Genomic DNA, 21,427 nt, shown 5'->3' with positions numbered 1-21,427 from the left:
CAACCAAAAGGATTCCATTGAGGTTTGTTTATAAGTCGTCAATTCTTTTCTTACAAAAAACATGCTACAGCAGCAATTCACTTTTTCTGAATACTTAATATCAACATCTTCTACAATGGTATGTATCTAATCACAAAAACACTGCAGGAATGGTATGTATCTAATGACACACACATACTAGTTGTTTATAGAACCTTAACATATTTGTTTCAAGTTATGACTTGGGTCAACTGTAATCTGAAACAGATCATCGGAACCTGGAGTATCTTCATCATCAGAAACAATGTCCTCTATGCTAAGAGGAAGGCTATTTGAGAAGATCATAGTTGGCTTCAATAATGGCACAACAACAGGGCTCGCCTCATTCTTCAGTATCTGAAGTACCCTTCTCATGTTAGGCCTCTTTGTACTGTCAGGATTCACACAACTTAGCCCAACTAACACAAGCTTCTTCATTTCATTCTCATTAAACTCCCCCTTTAGCTTATCATCACCACAATCTAACACCTTCCCTTGAGAATGCAACCCCCATGCCCAGTCCACCAAGTTCACCCTCTTTTCCTCTTCTGTTTCCCTTTCAATCGGCCGCCTTCCGCAAGCCACCTCAAGGACCACCACTCCGTAGCTGAACACATCTGTCTTCTCAGTCGCCTTCCCATATTGTAAATACTCTGGTGCCAGGTACCCCATTGTCCCCGCTGTCAGAGTTGAAACCGGACTTTTGTCATGCTCCATTAGCCTAGCCAGCCCGAAATCCCCCAGTTTTGGGTTGTAATTACCATCAAGCATCACATTGCTGCTTTTGATATCTCTATGTATCACCACTTGTTCACACTCCTGGTGTAAATATGTCAGCACTGAGGCCAACCCTACTGTAATGTTGTATCTTTGAGCCCATGGTAGTGGGTTTTCGTCTATTTGGGTCTCCGAATATAGCACATTATCAAGGCTACCATTTGGCATAAAGTCATAAACTAGCAACAATTCACCCTTTTCAGCACACCAACCTTGGAGCTGAACCAAATTTTTGTGCCTTAAACAAGCAATAATCGATAGCTCGGCTAGAAATTCAGTTTTACCATCATGCGTATGTTTTGATCTTTTCACAGCAGCAACATTTCCGGAAGCGGTGAAAACTGCCTTGTAAACAGTCCCAAAGGCACCATGTCCAAGAATTCTACTATGATGAAAATCCTTGGTTGCTATTTTAAGCTCTTTGTAGGAAAACTGCCTAGGGCCAGTCACCATTTCTGCCTTGAAACTCTTCTGTTTCTTCATCTCCTTCCTCTTATTATTGACAGAAGTGTAACCAAAGACAATGACAAGAATGCAAAATAATCCCAAGCCAGCAACCCCAAGGCCGAAACCAATCCTCTTCCAATGATTCTTGGACCTCGATTTCAAGACGGGTGGAATCACCCCAATTACAGAAGTATCAGACACATTATGAGTCCTGAAATGAGGTCTCAGAGGTATAAACCCATGTGTTTCGAAACCGAAACTGTGAATGAGATGAAGCTCAGTACTCCCCTCGGTAGAACCTGAAAACCCCACATACATAAACTCTTTGAGATATTCAGAAAGATCAAGTTGGAGGTCTAAAAGAGGTTTATTAGGCTTGGGAGTAGAGTAATTCATAAACACCTTTAAAATCTTATCCTCATTCTTGTAATCAATCCAAACATATGTCAAAGACCCATTTCTCAAGTCAATTCCTTTCAAGCCGCCTAAAGTGACAGTCCGAATGGAGATCAAGCTGTTTACATCGAAGCCAACATGGTTATCATCGGGATCCTGGAAGTGGGCGTCGAGTTTGGTATCAAACTCGAGGGCAAGAAAGCGATTCTGAGTCAAGTCAGAGGAATTGACAAGGCCTAAGTAACCACCAGGGCTGCCAAGGGTGTGATTGTTAGAAGAGAGAAAGAAGGAGAAGCCGTCTCCACGAGAAGCATTAGGATTCAAATTGGAGATGATAAAGGAGAAATTAGTTGAGAAAGAAGAAGTAATATTAGAGTCAGAATCAAAGAAGAGAATAGGAGTATTGTATATGATTGAACCAGAACTGGTTGTAGGAACAGTGACTTCTCTTGTTAGACCAGCAACACCATTCTTGAGATATGAATCTCCCAACAATGTGAAGTTTCTTGGGTTCATTGATGTGTAATGGAATTTTATGTTACTGGCTGAAGTAGTAGTAGTTAACATTGAAACAAGAAAGATTATTATTATTATTATTATTATTATTATTATTGATGATGATGATGAATTCATATTCTTATTTGGATAATGGATATGAATGAATTTGTTCAAGTATGATGGATGATGATCAAGTTTTGTTGAAGAAATTTGATGATATAGAAAGAAATAAAGAAAGAAAGAAAGAAAATGGGGAGTTTAAACGGATGGAAAATGGGCGCGTCAGTTGGGTTTTAATGGGAAACAAGTATAAAGAAATGGGTGGGACAGTCCATATAACGGTTATTCTAGACTTTTTTATTTGTTTGTTAATATAATAGCACTATCCAGGACTACTTAATTGATTAATTGTACCCGGATGTATTACAGAAGGTGGGTCCATATGATTTTGCCTCAAATTCACAAATATTCAAGATTCCAACACCATCACTATATTTCAAAAATATCTAAATGGCGATTGTTTATTTCCATTAATCGTGATCAGATCTTCTTGATCCATATAGCGGCAATTGCAACGCGAAAAATGGTTATAAAGTCCCAAGATTATTGATTCTGCTATAGAGGGACAATATCATACTGAGATGCCACAGGTCCCGAAACACCCTCTTATCACGTATTCACATGTTACACCAGCTTCTTCAAGCAAAATGCACGTATTCACATGTTACACCAGCTTCTTCAAGCAAAATGCGAGAACGACACATCACAAGACAGATAACAAACTTGTCACTCAGGCTTAGTCGAACAAAATGAGAGAATTAAACATCTGCAGTACAATACCTGAAAGAAAACCATTATATTGATGTTATACATTGTTAAGAGTAAATAACAATGACCTTAGGGTGGTAACACGATGCTTGATGTTTTTTTACACTTCAATAAATGTTTCATTCTGGACAAAAAGGTTGGTCTACTCGGCTGAAACAAAGTACAACCTAAGCATGCAAATGATGGTCGCTACTAATACAAGAAGTTACAACCTGCTGCTACTAACACAATAAATTACAACCTGCTGCTGCTACTCTAATGACGACTATAGGAGCTATGTACATTGAAAAAGAATGAAGAAAACGTAAGCCGTAATACTCAGTGTTAGAACAGCTTTCAGAACACCCTGCCTTTTAAAAACTACAGGGCAGTCAAGTAACTCCTTTCAATTCTTTTAACAAAGGTATAGATGCATCACCCGTCAACATTCATGTTTCTCACAAAAGGAACAAAGTTGCTCCAATTTTCAGCCTTGAAAATGTTGCCACTTAATCTGAAGTAGGTGAATGATCTCACAGCATCTGCCTCTGGCCTATAACAATTGGCTTGAATTTGCTGCAATCCAGCCTAAAGAAAAAAAAATTACAACACAGCATCAAGTCACAAAACAATGTTTTCACTCTCAAAGACTCCACGCAGGAAAAAATCATCAAACAGAACCAACTCTCCTTTGAAAGTATTATCTTGAGGTGATAATCACATCCAAATATAATCAAGAGCTCATTCAGAAACAAGGATATTCACCTGGTCAAAACGTTCATTGGAATTTCTCCCAGTTAAAACTATAGTCCTTCTCTTTGACACGGTGTGAAGCTGCATTCAAATGATAAAAAGTAAATATTGGCCATTACGAGTCATGTAACTCGGGGAATAGAAGGTTGAGCTGCTCGTGTACGACGTGTGAAGAGGTGCATAAAAACTTGTTCTATTATGAACATGAAGCAACAAATAAACTAACGTATACATCGATAAAGTTACCACTGTAAAAACCACATAAAATATCAAAATGAAAGCAGCCTTGCTAGCAACGATTAACCATACTCACAGAATATCGAGAGTGTACAGTTGGACACTTCGAAAACTTTCCACAAACTTCATGAAGCTAAAAAGAGAGAAATGGTTAACAATAGTGCCTCAAAGTCTCCAGCTTATGGCAGGATAAGGGTGGTCATGGTACACAACTACAATGTGCTGAAAACAGGAAGAGATTGTTTCTAGATGACCCATTTTGAAAATTCTGTTGGCAACTGCACTGACCGACTGCTAGTTCACAATACACAAAAGCGCATAGACTTTTAATAAAACCATTTTACTTATTCCAATCTCTAAGGCCAACGAATAATGAATTAGAAGTACACAGAGAAGTTTCAATATTCAAACCTTCAAGAGTGGCGCATTGCTAGATGAGCACCATCGGAAAGGGAAAAAAAAGGAAAATAAAATAAAATAATGGTACTTAGATGGCACAATAAAGGCGAAAAAGATCATGCCAAGAGAAAAGAGAGGAGAAACTCAAGATATGTATTGCTAAAACATGAATAAATGACTTAACCAGGAAATGAGCCTTTGTGAGAAGATGCAAGGACAAAAAGGGCTGTATTCTACGCATAAGCATGAGGTGATTAACAGTCTGCATGTTTCTTCACCTCCAGCACCCTTTATTTTATAATTCACGCATCTTATAATTCACCCTTCAAAACTGCTCATTCTTCTTAACCTTCTTTAAAAAAATGTAAATTATTGACATTCCCAAGACCTCACCAACGAGGACATTTATTATACTCCGTATTTCATAAATGTCATAGCTTTTCACTTCACAGGTTAGAAATTTGTCAAATATGTTCAAACAATGAATTTCAGCTACCATACAGATTTCTACTCAATTATATACCCCCACAATATATTAGAACTGAAGCACAAACATGTTGATAAAGTGAGCATATCACATTATCACTTGCATATTTAGTGAGATGCTGTGGTCTTCAAATAATGTTGCTCGCAAGTTGACATAAATAACGTGCAATTGAATGAAGCCAATATCTTGAAACCTCAAGAAGCTGCAGCTCATTTTACATTGGTAATTCTGCTCTTTTTTCAATTGAGCAAGTACCAACCATGGGGGGCAGGCGTAAGTCGTAACCACCACCCCCACCTCCACCCCCCAAGAATTTAGATGGGATGCAGAGAAAATGTAGAAGGTAGATAAATCAGGAAAACAGAGTGACTCCCGTTTCCTGTTAAGACGCATAGAGATTGAGCAGAATGTACACACTACAGGCTTAAGCTGGGAAAATAGCAATCCCGAAGCAGATAGAACAGTTGTCAAAAGATGAATTAATAAAACAGTATATCCTTCAGACCTGTTGGAGCAATCCTTCTGGACTGCAACAATATGCTGGTGGTGTTTCACTGTCCTTCATTTCTAAGCACCTAACGGCAAATTTGAAATCTTTAAGCACTCGTAAGCATGAGAATCAGAACTGGTATATTCAAAGTATTCAAAGGCAACAGTAAAACAATAAGCGCGCGAGCCAATAGGTAGTCACACTAATAGATTATAAGCATATTACTAAGGTTTTATTAAAATTCAAGTGATAGATCTGGCGAACTTCAAAAGTACATTGAAGGAACCAAACGGACTATTGGGTAGGCCGATAGACGGTACAATTATCTACCAAAATTTCCACTCTTTAACACATCCGAACCCCCTTACCCACCTTATGATCACGGAGTCCCGAGGCACTGGGAAAATGTGTAATGGAAAAGTTACTGTGCTATTTATAAATCCATCTTATCTATGCAGAAAAAGAGAGGAGATAAGTTATGTAGGCCACTGCGAATTAAAAAAAGGTTTAAGAGACTTACGACGCCTGTAGAGCTACCCCATGACGAAAAAGCATTAAAGCCAAGGGATCATATCCATCTCTCTGAGCAGTGTTGTAATAGCCAGCTGTAAGTTCAGCAGCATGTGATACTGTCTTGTACCACCAATATACTTCACCAATCTTTGCCACAAGCAGCACAGATGTTTGATCATCACGTTGATACTTCTTCAACAAATCTGCTGCTTTTCCGAGAATAGCATCTGCATGGAGGATCAACTTCCCACTATACCATTCCTATAAAAACGTTACCACCATCATTCTGCATAGCAGTTTATGCACATTTAATGCAATCAGAATTCAGAAGCTAAATTCTCGAGTTCCTGATTGGTAATTACAGATCCGGAGTAATAGGAATAAATATAATAGTTGGGCCTCGACCATCACCTATGGTTGAGATGGGTCATCTATCTTGGTATCAGAGCTAGTGTGAGCCCAATGGGCACTCGAGTGAGGGGGCGTAATAGGAATAAGTCTAATAGTTGGGCCTCAACCATCACCTTAAGGTTTTGGTTGAGGCCCAACTATTATATTTATTCCTATTACCGAGTGACTGACAGCAGTTTTGGTAATACGGTTATAGTTTAAGGCTTTATACTCGTATAAATTACTCGATTACTACTACTCATGTTTCAATATATTTTAACTTCAATTTATTTTACAGTATCTTGATTTTTATTTTAAGAAACGAAAACCCCAATCACAAAGCTCTACTCTATATTACTTCAAAGCTCAATCCTAGCCATCTCAGATAAATTATATGGAGTATAATATTAGCTTAAAAGAACAAATCAACTGATCTTTCTTAAAATCCTATCCAGCTACTCCATACCTATAAGGCTACATACAAACATAGAAATATAGAATAGGATAAAAAATATATATAGATATATGAAAGCAAAATGATTGTCGAGGAGAAGTACACATACAAGGAAGAAATCTCCGTAATCAGAAAGGAAACTTTTTTCACCACCTTCAAAGAAAGGAGTTCCAGATGGAGAACTGTTGTAACAGCCAGCATCCTGAGGGCCTTTTTCTCCCCAGTGTGAGTTACCCTCTTGGCAAGCGGCCATCCTTAGATCGTCCATCCTGAAAAAGTTTTATTTAGAAACTTCTTTACCGTAAACAAATAGACTTTTCACAGTCGAAAGAATTCCTTACATGTATTTATCATAGCATTGGAATTCACCAATTCCAGGAAATCTCCATCTACCATCTGCATATCGATGAGCAGGATATCTGCATGTAAATATCACGTTAGCTAAGCCAATCAAGATGCACTGATACTTATAGAAACGACGAGTACAAAAGATTACCTAAGTTCACCAGCGGGACCAAGGCCAACACTTATTTCTTCAATTGCATAACCAACTAACGTATCAAACTCGTCTAGAAAACTGAAGATGAAGTCTTCATAGCACTGGAGGGCAGTACGGCCGCAGAATAACGGAATTTCATCTACTCCAAGTGTAAGATAATCATCACAAGAAGCCCCATATTGGTCTTGGTAATATATATCCGGATTGCTAACACCAATCTGCAGAAGATCAAAGATATTAGATATGGACTTCATCTCATTCAATATACTGGAAAGATTTGATGACAGCACAACTCTGAGTTGTTATGATCTTTGACAAAGAAAAAGAAATGAGTGAAAAGGGTGAAATAATGATTCGCAAACCCAACAGAAAAAGGTAACGACAGTCCAAAGTAAAAAAAAAAACACCATAACTCAGTGCCAGAATTGTTCAAGTCCACTAACATGAACTGGCACAAATAAACGTAACCAGAAAGAGGTAAAATAAGAAACTAAAGAGGGTCGCCTTGGAGGGGAGAGATGAGTAATAGAGCTTTAAACAAGGAGTATGATATTGGTGGTTGTGTAGGGTGGGACGAGGAGGAAATGGAGGAGTGGAGTACCAACCTTTTGTATCCACAGTGGGAGGCTGACAAAAGGTTTTTGGTGAGGTGATAAGGGAAGATTGGAGTGGAAACATAACGCAACGTGCAACTTGAGACCTGTTTCAGATATCAATTTAAAGAGGTCTTGATACAATGACCAGTTATATGCAAGGGGAGAAGTACGCTCCACAATTCCCCACCAAACCTCAACAGCAATTCCATGGACGCCAGCCAACTTGAGTGCTTTAAGAGATACAGTCAAGGCCTTAAGTCTGTAATGGAAAATAATTCAGATTCGGAAATGCATTGGTAATATGAGTTAAAATGCAATGGGAATTGGACCTTTTAATCCTTGGTGTCCCAAGAGTATCGACGCCAAAGGAATCAAGGGGCATCATAACGAAGACAGGAACCTTCTTCTGCTTTGATGATTTAAAGATCAAATGTTGTGATTTTTCGCGGGCGTCCATACTGCAACAGGAAGGTGATCGGAAACCAGGAAATTACTTGGCATATATATCTATCTATAATTGCACAAACGCTCTAACAAATTAACTAATTCATAAATCCCAATCATTTGTTTAACTTGTTTTTCACAAAGAATAACTACAATTAATTAATTAATTACATAAGTAAAGTGTTTAACTCTCTAACTAATTAATTCCATCATTCATGCAGATGCAGCTCATCAATTGAAATGATTAAAATAAAGCAACTAATAATCCAAGAATAAATATAATTAAAATTAAAATTAAAATTAAAATAATTACTCCGTACCTAAAAACACGAGTGTTTCTTCTGCCCATGAGAGATCTCCATCTGGAAACCCTTTTCCGAGGGGTCGAAACGTTTCTGATGTCAGTCAGCAAATCGGAGAAAGCATACAAGCTTTTCCGGCCGCCGTATTTACAGAGCATGCACCATCCAGCTCCGGCCATTTTTTCCCTGGAGAGGAACCACGAACTCAAAGGGATGAAAAAATCAAGCCAAAATTAAAACTACTTTTGTTTGGTCTACTCTTATACGGAGTACTGCATTTTCACTCCACATCCTTTTTACTCTTTTTTTTTTTTTTTTTTTTTGGTCGAGATTAGAGTCAAACACGACATCAAGATTTCCAACTCATTCATAAATCTAAAAACAGACGGGCTTTTTGGTCTGAAATAATAAGATGGAATTTTGTAACTATTTTACAGTAATTGTAACCATTATTGAAAAATCAGTTACCATAAACTGTAACACTGTCTATACAATTATGGTTACATTTAACTATAAAATGGTTATATATGCTCGTCTAAAAAATAAGACGAAAAATGTTCGTCTGAAACAAAAAACTGTGATCTAAAAAAGCAAAGGAGTCTGATTGCAAGTAAACTTGGGGGGTGTTTGGTAAAGAGCCGATTGGTAAATTTTCAGCATATTCAAGGCTTCTAGCATGTTTGACTCATCAATCTACTATTTTGAATGTTTGGTAAATGACATATTGAAATAGTAGATTGAAGCTGTTATCCAATATGTTGTTTCACCCACCATATTCACATTAGTAGATTGTCAAATATGAATTCGTCAACCATTTTCGCATAGATACAACAATTTATTAACTAAAATCCGCTAATTACCAAACACTTCTACTAAATCCGCTAATTGAAATATACTAGTTAAACTTATTAATCCAATCTGTCATTTTTTATTTGTTTGACCAATCTGCTTCTACTAATACTAATCTGCTAAGTACCAAACAGAGCCTTAATATGGAGAAAGCAAACGACCAACTAAGATGAGACTTTATAAGAGATTTTTTTAAACAAATGGGTCGAAGTGATAACTAAAACAACTAATAAGTTTGCTCAATACATCACTTATAAAGTCTCAACTTAGTGATAACTAAAACAACTAATAAGTTTGCACAAATTCTTATGGATAAGAAAACTATATGAGTCGAAGTGATAACTAATACAACTAATAAGTTTGCTCAACGCATCACTTGCCATGCTTGGAATGCTGACCATTCTAGTACGTTTATCTTTCTATTCGCTATATATATATATGTTATTGTGTTTTAATGATTCTTTTCGACTTCAATTCATCATTATTCATTCCGTTGTTGATCCTTGTTTTCTGGTAATGTTTAGTTGTTTTGTGGATCTATATTGATTTTTCCAAAGTGCCCATCTTGAGTTTATGTTTTAAACTTGTGATTCATCGTAATGTGTATACACTAGAGCTGATAATCTTTTGTTAGATTTAGAATTGGGGTGACTTTGCTCTTTGGCAACGTGGTAGCTTCTTATGCTACACTTCTGATTGCGTAGATACCCGTATCCGTCGATATTGGAATTTACAAAAATCCCGACAAAACACCTCATGATGATAGGACACATGTTTACTTACACCGCTCGTTAGCGGATTTTGTTTAATCATACTCCATTTACAAAAGTGTCCTCATTTATCATTATTAAGACATTCATGGAGTTAAAACTGTAATATTAGACAGTTTGAAAATTTCCTAAAACCGAGACCCATAAACGAAATCTCGACTTTCGGAAGGCATAAATCAACATACGTGCGTCTGATGGTCATACTCCCTTTACAAAAGTTTCCTCATTTATCATTATTAAGACAATCATGGAGTTAAAACTGCAATATTGGACAGTTGTGAAAATTTCATAAAACCGAGACCCATAAACGAAATCTCAACTTTCGGAAGGCATAAATCAACATACGTGCGTCTGATGGACATACTCCATTTACAAAAGTTTCCTCATTTATCATTATTAAGACATTCATGGAGTTAAAACTATAATATTGGACAGTTTGAAAATTTACTAAAACCGAGACCCATAAACGAAATCTCGACGTTCGGAAGGCATAAATCAACATACGTGCGTCTGATGGTCATACTCCATTTACAAAAGTTTCCTCATTTATCATTATTAAGACAATCATGGAGTTAAAACTGCAATATTGGACAGTTGTGAAAATTTCCTAAAACCGAGACCCATAAACGAAATCTCGACTTTCGGAAGGCATAAATCAACATACGTGCGTCTGATGGTTATACTCCATTTACAAAAGTTTCCTCATTTATCACTATTAAGACATTCATGGAGTTAAAATTGCAATATTAAACAGTTTGAAAATTTCCTAAAACGGAGACCCATAAACGAAATCTCGACTTTCGGAAGGCATAAATCAACATACGTGTGTCTGATGGTCATACTCCATTTACAAAAGTTTCCTCATTTATCATTATTAAGACATTCATGGATTTAAAACTGCAATATTAAACAGTTTGAAAATTTCTTAAAACGGAGACCCAAAAACGAAATCTCGACTTTCGGAAGGCATAAATCAACATACGTGCGTCTGATGGTCATACTCCATTTATTAAAATTTCTTCATTTATAATTATTAAGACATTCATCGAGTTAAAACTGCAATATTAAACAGTTTGAAAATTTCTTAAAACGGAGACTCAAAAACAAAATCTCGACTTTCGGAAGGCATAAATCAACATACGTGCGTCTGATGGTCATACTACATTTATTAAAGTTTCTTCATTTATCATTATTAAGACATTCATGGAGTTAAAACTGCAATATTAGACAGTTTGAAAATTTCAAAAAACCGAGACCCTCAAACGAAATCTCGAGTTTCGGAAGGCATAAATCAACATACGTGCGTCTGATGGTCATACTCCATTTATTAAAGTTTCTTCATTTATCATTATTAAGACATTCATGGAATTAAAACTGCAATATTAGAAAGTTTTAAAATTTCCAAAAACGGAGGCCCTCAAACGAAATCTCGAGTTTCGTAAGGCATAAATCATCATACGTGCGTCTGATGGTCATACTCCGTTTATTAAAGTTTCTTCATTTATCATTATTAAGACATTCGTGGAGCTAAAACTGCAATATTAGACAGTTTGAAAATTTCCAAAAACCGAGGCCCTAAAACGAAATCTCGAGTTTCGTAAGGCATAAATTATCATACGTGCGTCTGATGGTCATACTCCATTTACAAAAGTTTCCTCATTTCTCATTATTAAGACAATCATGGAGTTAAAACTGCAATATTGGACAGTTGTGAAAAGGCATAAATCATCATACGTGCGTCTGATGGTCATACTCCGTTTATTAAAGTTTCTTCATTTATCATTATTAAGACATTCGTGGAGTTAAAACTGCAATATTAGACAGTTTGAAGATTTCCAAAAACGGAGGCCCTCAAACGAAATCTCGAGTTTCGGAAGGCGTAAATCATATACGTGCGTCTGATGGTCATACTTCATTTATTAAAGTTTCATCATTTATCATTATTAAGACATTCATGGAGTTAAAACTGCAATATTAGAAAGTTTAAAAATTTCCAAAAATCGAGGCCCTCAAACGAAATCTCGAGTTTCGTAAGGCATAAATCATCATACGTGCGTCTGATGGTCATACTACATTTATTAAAGTTTCTTCATTTATCATTATTAAGACATTCATGGAGTTAAAACTGCAATATTAGACAGTTTGAAAATTTCAAAAAACCGAGGCCCTCAAACGAAATCTCGAGTTTCGGAAGGCATAAATCATCATACGTGCGTCTGATGGTCATACTTCGTTTATTAAAGTTTCTTCATTTATCATTATTAAGACATTCGTGGAGTTAAAACTACAATATTAGACAGTTTGAAAATTTCCAAAAACCGAGGCCCTCAAACGAAATCTCGAGTTTCGTAAGGCATAAATCATCATACGTGCGTCTGATGGTCATACTCCGTTTATTAAAGTTTCTTCATTTATCATTATTAAGACATTCGTAAAGTTAAAACTGCAATATTAGACAGTTTGGAAATTTCCAAAAACCGAGGCCCTCAAACAAAATCTCGAGTTTCGGAAGGCATAAATCATCATACGTGCGTCTGATGGTTATACTTCATTTATTAAAGTTTCATCATTTATCATTATTAAGACATTCATGGAGTTAAAACTGCAATATTAGAAAGTTTAAAAATTTCAAAAAACGGAGGCCCTCAAACGAAATCTCGAGTTTCGTAAGGCATAAATCATCATACGTGCGTCTGATGGTCATACTCCGTTTATTAAAGTTTCTTCATTTATGATTATTAAGACATTCGTGGAGTTAAAACTGCAATATTAGACAGTTTGAAAATTTCCAAAAACGGAGGCCCAAAAACGAAATCTCGAGTTTCGGAAGGCATAAATCATCATACGTGCGTCTGATGGTCATACTTTATTTATTAAAGTTTCATCATTTATCATTATTAAGACATTCATGAAGTTAAAACTGCAATATTAGAAAGTTTAAAAATTTCCAAAAATCGAGGCCCTCAAAAGAAATCTCGAGTTTCGTAAGGCATAAATCATCATACGTGCGTCTGATGGTCATACTCCGTTTATTAAAGTTTCTTCATTTATCATTATTAAGACATTCGTGGAGTTAAAACTGCAATATTAGACAGTTTGAAAATTTCCAAAATCGGAGGCCCTCAATCGAAATCTCGACTTTCGGAAGGCATAAATCATCATACGTGTGTCTGATGGTCATACTTCATTTATTAAAGTTTCATCATTTATCATTATTAAGACATTCATGGACTTAAAACTGCAATATTAGAAAGTTTTAAAATTTCTAAAAACGGAGGCCCTCAAACGAAATCTCGAGTTTCGTAAGGCATAAATCATCATACGTGCGTCTGATGGTCATACTCCGTTTATTAAAGTTTCTTCATTTATCATTATTAAGACATTCGTGGAGCTAAAACTGCAATATTAGACAGTTTGAAAATTTCCAAAATCGGAGGCCCTTAATCGAAAACTCGACTTTCGGAAGGCATAAATCATCATACGTGTGTCTGATGGTCATACTTCATTTATTAAAGTTTCATCATTTATCATTATTAAGACATTCATGGAATTAAAACTGCAATATTAGAGAGTTTTAAAATTTCCAAAAACGGAGGCCCTCAAACGAAATCTCGAGTTTCGTAAGGCATAAATCATCATACGTGCGTCTGATGGTCATACTCCGTTTATTAAAGTTTCTTCATTTATCATTATTAAGACATTCGTGGAGTTAAAACTGCAATATTAGACAGTTTGAAAATTTCCAAAAATCGAGGCCCTAAAACGAAATCTCGAGTTTCGTAAGGCATAAATTATCATACGTGCGTCTGATGGTCATACTCCGTTTATTAAAATTTCTTCATTTATCATTATTAAGACATTCGTGGAGTTAAAACTGCAATATTAGACAGTTTGAAAATATCCAAAATCGGAGGCCCTCAATCGAAATCTCGACTTTCGGAAGGCATAAATCATCATACGTGTGTCTGATGGTCATACTTCATTTATTAAAGTTTCATCATTTATCATTATTAAGACATTCATGGAATTAAAAATGCAATATTAGAAAGTTTTAAAATTTCCAAAAACGGAGGCACTCAAACGAAATCTCGAGTTTCGTAAGGCATAAATCATCATACGTGCGTCTGATGGTCATATTTCATTTATTAAAGTTTCATCATTTATCATTATTAAGACATTCATGGAGTTAAAACTGCAATATTAGAAAGTTTAAAAATTTCCAAAAATCGAGGCCCTCAAACGAAATCTCGAGTTTCGTAAGGCATAAATCATCATACGTGCGTCTGATGGTCATACTCCGTTTATTAAAGTTTCTTCATTTATCATTATTAAGATATTCGTAAAGTTAAAACTGCAATATTAGACAGTTTGAAAATTTCCAAAAACCGAGGCCCTCAAACGAAATCTCGAGTTTCGGAAGGCATAAATCATCATACGTGCGTCTGATGGTCAAACTCCATTTATTAAAATTTCTTCATTTATCATTATTAAGACATTCGTGAAGTTAAAACTGCAATATTAGAAAGTTTAAAAATTTCCAAAAACCGAGGCACTCAAACGAAATCTCGAGTTTCGTAAGGCATAAATCATCAAACGTGCGTCTGATGGTCATACTCCGTTTATTAAAGTTTCTTCATTTATCATTATTAAGACATTCGTGAAGTTAAAACTGCTTTATTAGAAAGTTTAAAAATTTCCAAAAACCGGAGGCCCTCAAACGAAATCTCGAGTTTCGGAAGGCATAAATCATCATACGTGCGTCTGATGGTCATACTCCGTTTATTAAAATTTCTTCATTTATCATTATTAAGACATTCGTGGAGTTAAAACTGCAATATTAGACAGTTTGAAAATATCCAAAATCGGAGGCCCTCAATCGAAATCTCGACTTTCGGAAGGCATAAATCATCATACGTGTGTCTGATGGTCATACTTCATTTATTAAAGTTTCATCATTTATCATTATTAAGACATTCATGGAATTAAAACTGCAATATTAGAAAGTTTTAAAATTTCCAAAAACGGAGGCCCTCAAACGAAATCTCGAGTTTCGTAAGGCATAAATCATCATACGTGCGTCTGATGGTCATACTCCGTTTATTAAAGTTTCTTCATTTATCATTATTAAGACATTCGTGGAGCTAAAACTGCAATATTAGACAGTTAGAAAATTTCCAAAAACCGAGGCCCTAAAACGAAATCTCGAGTTTCGTAAGGCATAAATTATCATACGTGCGTCTGATGGTCATACTCCGTTTATTAAAATTTCTTCATTTATCATTATTAAGACATTCGTGGAGTTAAAACTGCAATATTAGACAGTTTGAAAATTTCCAAAATCGGAGGCCCTCAATCGAAATCTCGACTTTCGGAAGGCATAAATCATCATACGTGTGTCTGATGATCATACTTCATTTATTAAAGTTTCATCATTTATCATTATTAAGACATTCATGGAATTAAAGCGCAATATTAGAAAGTTTTAAAATTTCCAAAAACGGAGGCCCTCAAACGAAATCTCGAGTTTCGTAAGGCATAAATCATCATACGTGCGTCTGATGGTCATACTCCGTTTATTAAAGTTTCTTCATTTATCATTATTAAGACATTCGTCGAGTTAAAACTGCAATATTAGACAGTTTGAAAATTTCCAAAAACGGAGGCCCTCAAACGAAATCTCGAGTTTGGAAGGCATAAATCATCATACGTGCGTCGATGGTCATACTCCGTTTATTAAAATTTCTTCATTTATCATTATTAAGACATTCGTGGAGTTAAAGCGCAATATTCAGTTTGAAAATTTCCAAAATCGGAGGCCCTCAATCGAAATCTCGACTTTCGGAAGGCATAAATCATCATACGTGTGTCTGATGATCATACTTCATTTATTAAAGTTTCATCATTTATCATTATTAAGACATTCATGGAATTAAAACTGCAATATTAGAAAGTTTTAAAATTTCCAAAAACGGAGGCCCTCAAACGAAATCTCGAGTTTCGTAAGGCATAAATCATCATACGTGCGTCTGATGGTCATACTCCGTTTATTAAAGTTTCTTCATTTATCATTATTAAGACATTCGTGGAGTTAAAACTGCAATATTAGAAAGTTTGAAAATTTCCAAAACGGAGGCCCTCAAACGAAATCTCGAGTTTGGAAGGCATAAATCATCATACGTGCGTCTGATGGTCATACTCCGTTTATTAAAATTTCTTCATTTATCATTATTAAGACATTCGTGGAGTTAAAACTGCAATATTAGACAGTTTGAAAATTTCCAAAATCGGAGGCCCTCAATCGAAATCTCGACTTTCGGAAGGCATAAATCATCATACGTGTGTCTGATGGTCATACTTCATTTATTAAAGTTTCATCATTTATCATTATTAAGACATTCATGGAGTTAAAACTGCAATATTAGAAAGTTTAAAAATTTCCAAAAATCGAGGCCCTCAAACGAAATCTCGAGTTTCGTAAGGCATAAATCATCATACGTGCGTCTGATGGTCATACTCCGTTTATTAAAGTTTCTTCATTTATCATTATTAAGACATTCATGGAGTTAAAACTGCAATATTAGAAAGTTTAAAATTTTCCAAAAATCGAGGCCCTCAAACGAAATCTCGAGTTTCGTAAGGCATAAATCATCAAACGTGCGTCTGATGGTCATACTCCGTTTATTAAAGTTTCTTCATTTATCATTATTAAGACATTCGTGAAGTTAAAACTGCTTTATTAGAAAGTTTAAAAATTTCCAAAAACCGGAGGCCCTCAAACGAAATCTCGAGTTTCGGAAGGCATAAATCATCATACGTGCGTCTGATGGTCATACTCCGTTTATTAAAATTTCTTCATTTATCATTATTAAGACATTCGTGGAGTTAAAACTGCAATATTAGACAGTTTGAAAATTTCCAAAATCGGAGGCCCTCAAACGAAATCTCGAGTTTCGGAAGGCATAAATCATCATACGTGTGTCTGATGGTCATACTTCATTTATTAAAGTTTCATCATTTATCATTATTAAGACATTCATGGAATTAAAACTGCAATATTAGAAAGTTTTAAAATTTCCAAAAACGGAGGCCCTCAAACGAAATCTCGAGTTTCGTAAGGCATAAATCATCATACGTGCGTCTGATGGTCATACTCCGTTTATTAAAGTTTCTTCATTTATCATTATTAAGACATTCGTGGAGTTAAAACGCAATATTAGACAGTTAGAAAATTTCCAAAAAAGCGAGGCCCTAAAACGAAATCTCGAGTTTCGTAAGGCATAAATCATCATACGTGCGTCTGATGGTCATACTCCGTTTATTAAAATTTCTTCATTTATCATTATTAAGACATTCGTGGAGTTAAAACTGCAATATTAGACAGTTTGAAAATTTCCAAAATCGGAGGCCCTCAATCGAAATCTCGACTTTCGGAAGGCATAAATCATCATACGTGTGTCTGATGGTCATACTTCATTTATTAAAGTTTCATCATTTATCATTATTAAGACATTCATGGAATTAAAACTGCAATATTAGAAAGTTTTAAAATTTCCAAAAACGGAGGCCCTCAAACGAAATCTCGAGTTTCGTAAGGCATAAATCATCATACGTGCGTCTGATGGTCATACTCCGTTTATTAAAGTTTCTTCATTTATCATTATTAAGACATTCGTCGAGTTAAAACTGCAATATTAGACAGTTTGAAAATTTCCAAAAACGGAGGCCCTCAAACGAAAACTCGAGTTTCGGAAGGCATAAATCATCATACGTGCGTCTGATGGTCATACTCCGTTTATTAAAATTTCTTCATTTATCATTATTAAGACATTCGTGGAGTTAAAACTGCAATATTAGACAGTTTGAAAATTTCCAAAATCGGAGGCCCTCAATCGAAATCTCGACTTTCGGAAGGCATAAATCATCATACGTGTGTCTGATGGTCATACTTCATTTATTAAAGTTTCATCATTTATCATTATTAAGACATTCATGGAATTAAAACTGCAATATTAGAAAGTTTTAAAATTTCCAAAAACGGAGGCCCTCAAACGAAATCTCGAGTTTCGTAAGGCATAAATCATCATACGTGCGTCTGATGGTCATACTCCGTTTATTAAAGTTTCTTCATTTATCATTATTAAGACATTCGTGGAGTTAAAACTGCAATATTAGACAGTTTGAAAATTTCCAAAAACGGAGGCCCTCAAACGAAATCTCGAGTTTCGTAAGGCATAAATCATCATACGTGCGTCTGATGGTCATACTCCGTTTATTAAAGTTTCTTCATTTATCATTATTAAGACATTCGTGGAGTTAAAGCGCAATATTAGAAAGTTTGAAAATTTCCAAAATCGGAGGCCCTCAATCGAAATCTCGACTTTCGGAAGGCATAAATCATCATACGTGTGTCTGATGGTCATACTTCATTTATTAAAGTTTCATCATTTATCATTATTAAGACATTCATGGAGTTAAAACTGCAATATTAGAAAGTTTAAAAATTTCCAAAAATCGAGGCCCTCAAACGAAATCTCGAGTTTCGTAAGGCATAAATCATCATACGTGCGTCTGATGGTCATACTCCGTTTATTAAAGTTTCTTCATTTATCATTATTAAGACATTCATGGAGTTAAAACTGCAATATTAGAAAGTTTAAAATTTTCCAAAAATCGAGGCCCTCAAACGAAATCTCGAGTTTCGTAAGGCATAAATCATCATACGTGCGTCTGATGGTCATACTCCGTTTATTAAAGTTTCTTCATTTATCATTATTAAGACATTCGTAAAGTTAAAACTGCAATATTAGACAGTTTGAAAATTTCCAAAAACCGAGGCCCTCAAACGAAATCTCGAGTTTCGGAAGGCATAAATCATCATACGTGCGTCTGATGGTCAAACTCCATTTATTAAAATTTCTTCATTTATCATTATTAAGACATTCGTGAAGTTAAAACTGCAATATTAGAAAGTTTAAAAATTTCCAAAAACCGAGGCACTCAAACGAAATCTCGAGTTTCGTAAGGCATAAATCATCAAACGTGCGTCTGATGGTCATACTCCATTTATTAAAGTTTCTTCATTTATCATTATTAAGACATTCGTGGAGTTAAAAGCGCAATATTAAAGTTTGAAAATTTTTCGAGTTTCGTAAGGCATAAATTATCAACGTGCGTCGATGGTCATACTCCATTTACAAAAGTTTCCTCATTTCTCATTATTAAGACAATCATGGAGTTAAAACTGCAATATTGGACAGTTGTGAAAAGGCATAAATCATCATACGTGCGTCTGATGGTCATACTCCGTTTATTAAAGTTTCTTCATTTATCATTATTAAGACATTCGTGGAGTTAAACTGCAATATTAGACAGTTTGAAAATTTCCAAAAACGGAGGCCCTCAAACGAAATCTCGAGTTTCGGAAGGCATAAATCATCATACGTGCGTCTGATGGTCATACTTCATTTATTAAAGTTTCATCATTTATCATTATTAAGACATTCATGGAGTTAAAACTGCAATATTAGAAAGTTTAAAAATTTCCAAAAATCGAGGCCCTCAAACGAAATCTCGAGTTTCGTAAGGCATAAATCATCATACGTGCGTCTGATGGTCATACTACATTTATTAAAGTTTCTTCATTTATCATTATTAAGACATTCATGGAGTTAAAACTGCAATATTAGACAGTTTGAAAATTTCAAAAACCGAGGCCCTCAAACGAAATCTCGAGTTTCGGAAGGCATAAATCATCATACGTGCGTCTGATGGTCATACTCCGTTTATTAAAGTTTCTTCATTTATCATTATTAAGACATTCGTGGAGTTAAAACTACAATATTAGACAGTTTGAAAATTTCCAAAAACCGAGGCCCTCAAACGAAATCTCGAGTTTCGTAAGGCATAAATCATCATACGTGCGTCTGATGGTCATACTCCGTTTATTAAAGTTTCTTCATTTATCATTATTAAGACATTCGTAAAGTTAAAACTGCAATATTAGACAGTTTGGAAATTTCCAAAAACCGAGGCCCTCAAACAAAATCTCGAGTTTCGGAAGGCATAAATCATCATACGTGCGTCTGATGGTTATACTTCATTTATTAAAGTTTCATCATTTATCATTATTAAGACATTCATGGAGTTAAAACTGCAATATTAGAAAGTTTAAAAATTTCAAAAAACGGAGGCCCTCAAACGAAATCTCGAGTTTCGTAAGGCATAAATCATCATACGTGCGTCTGATGGTCATACTCCGTTTATTAAAGTTTCTTCATTTATGATTATTAAGACATTCGTGGAGTTAAAACTGCAATATTAGACAAATTGAAAATTTCCAAAAACGGAGGCCCAAAAACGAAATCTCGAGTTTCGGAAGGCATAAATCATCATACGTGCGTCTGATGGTCATACTTTATTTATTAAAGTTTCATCATTTATCATTATTAAGACATTCATGAAGTTAAAACTGCAATATTAGAAAGTTTAAAAATTTCCAAAAATCGAGGCCCTCAAAAGAAATCTCGAGTTTCGTAAGGCATAAATCATCATACGTGCGTCTGATGGTCATACTCCGTTTATTAAAGTTTCTTCATTTATCATTATTAAGACATTCGTGGAGTTAAAACTGCAATATTAGACAGTTTGAAAATTTCCAAAATCGGAGGCCCTCAATCGAAATCTCGACTTTCGGAAGGCATAAATCATCATACGTGTATCTGATGGTCATACTTCATTTATTAAAGTTTCATCATTTATCATTATTAAGACATTCATGGACTTAAAACTGCAATATTAGAAAGTTTTAAAATTTCCAAAAACGGAGGCCCTCAAACGAAATCTCGAGTTTCGTAAGGCATAAATCATCATACGTGCGTCTGATGGTCATACTCCGTTTATTAAAGTTTCTTCATTTATCATTATTAAGACATTCGTGGAGTTAAAACTGCAATATTAGACAGTTTGAAAATTTCCAAAATCGGAGGCCCTCAAACGAAATCTCGAGTTTCGGAAGGCATAAATCATCATACGTGTGTCTGATGGTCATACTTCATTTATTAAAGTTTCTTCATTTATCATTATTAAGACATTCATGGAATTAAAGCGCAATATTAGAAAGTTTTAAAATTTCCAAAAACGGAGGCCCTCAAACGAAATCTCGAGTTTCGGAAGGCATAAATCATCATACGTGCGTCTGATGGTCATACTCCGTTTATTAAAGTTTCTTCATTTATCATTATTAAGACATTCGTGGAGTTAAAACGCAATATTAGACAGTTTGAAAATTTCCAAAAATCGAGG

The 21,427-nt window shown here is 35.2% G+C and overlaps 2 protein-coding genes across 3 annotated transcripts; both read right to left on the bottom strand.

Annotated features, from left to right (window-relative positions):
* Positions 1 to 16: 16 nt before the first annotated feature.
* LOC141622735 (putative L-type lectin-domain containing receptor kinase S.7) lies at positions 17 to 2,363 on the bottom strand. The gene has a single exon (XM_074438733.1). It carries the CDS (start codon positions 2,269 to 2,271, stop codon positions 196 to 198), a length of 2,076 nt encoding a protein of 691 aa, XP_074294834.1. The 5' UTR covers positions 2,272 to 2,363; the 3' UTR covers positions 17 to 195.
* Positions 2,364 to 2,799: 436 nt separating this feature from the next.
* Positions 2,800 to 8,757, bottom strand: LOC141619729 (inactive beta-amylase 4, chloroplastic-like). 2 transcript variants are annotated; one of them, XM_074436749.1, is made up of 11 exons: positions 8,526 to 8,757; positions 8,091 to 8,219; positions 7,771 to 8,020; positions 7,163 to 7,383; positions 7,008 to 7,085; positions 6,776 to 6,935; positions 5,830 to 6,083; positions 5,325 to 5,394; positions 3,709 to 3,777; positions 3,383 to 3,531; positions 2,800 to 2,976 (listed from the first exon to the last, which is right to left on the bottom strand). In XM_074436749.1, exons 1-11 carry the CDS (start codon positions 8,684 to 8,686, stop codon positions 2,955 to 2,957), a joined length of 1,563 nt encoding a protein of 520 aa, XP_074292850.1. In that variant the 5' UTR covers positions 8,687 to 8,757; the 3' UTR covers positions 2,800 to 2,954. The 2 variants fall into 2 exon arrangements, with proteins under 2 accessions (XP_074292850.1, XP_074292851.1); XM_074436750.1 differs by lacking the exons at positions 2,800 to 2,976; positions 3,383 to 3,531 and having other exon boundaries at positions 5,325 to 5,386; positions 8,526 to 8,754.
* Between the last annotated feature and the right edge of the window lie 12,670 nt (positions 8,758 to 21,427).

This window comes from Silene latifolia, chromosome X (genome assembly GCF_048544455.1).
Source record: "Silene latifolia isolate original U9 population chromosome X, ASM4854445v1, whole genome shotgun sequence".
NCBI lineage: Eukaryota > Viridiplantae > Streptophyta > Magnoliopsida > Caryophyllales > Caryophyllaceae > Silene > Silene latifolia.
Note: the sequence above shows the minus strand (reverse complement) of the source record. Positions and strands in the feature narration are given on the sequence as shown.

What these genes read in the sequence shown, in the direction of transcription:
- LOC141622735 (XM_074438733.1), bottom strand. Translation starts at nt 2,271, where the DNA reads ATGAATTCATCATCATCATCAATAATAATAATAATAATAATAATAATA.
- LOC141619729 (XM_074436749.1), bottom strand. Translation starts at nt 8,686, where the DNA reads ATGGCCGGAGCTGGATGGTGCATGCTCTGTAAATACGGCGGCCGGAAA. An exon ending in GGGGTAGCTCTACAGGCGTC is followed by an intron (nt 5,395 to 5,829) that starts GTAAGTCTCTTA and finishes ATTTGCCGTTAG; the next exon opens with GTGCTTAGAAATGAAGGACA. An exon ending in CCAATGAACGTTTTGACCAG is followed by an intron (nt 3,532 to 3,708) that starts GTGAATATCCTT and finishes TTTTTTCTTTAG; the next exon opens with GCTGGATTGCAGCAAATTCA.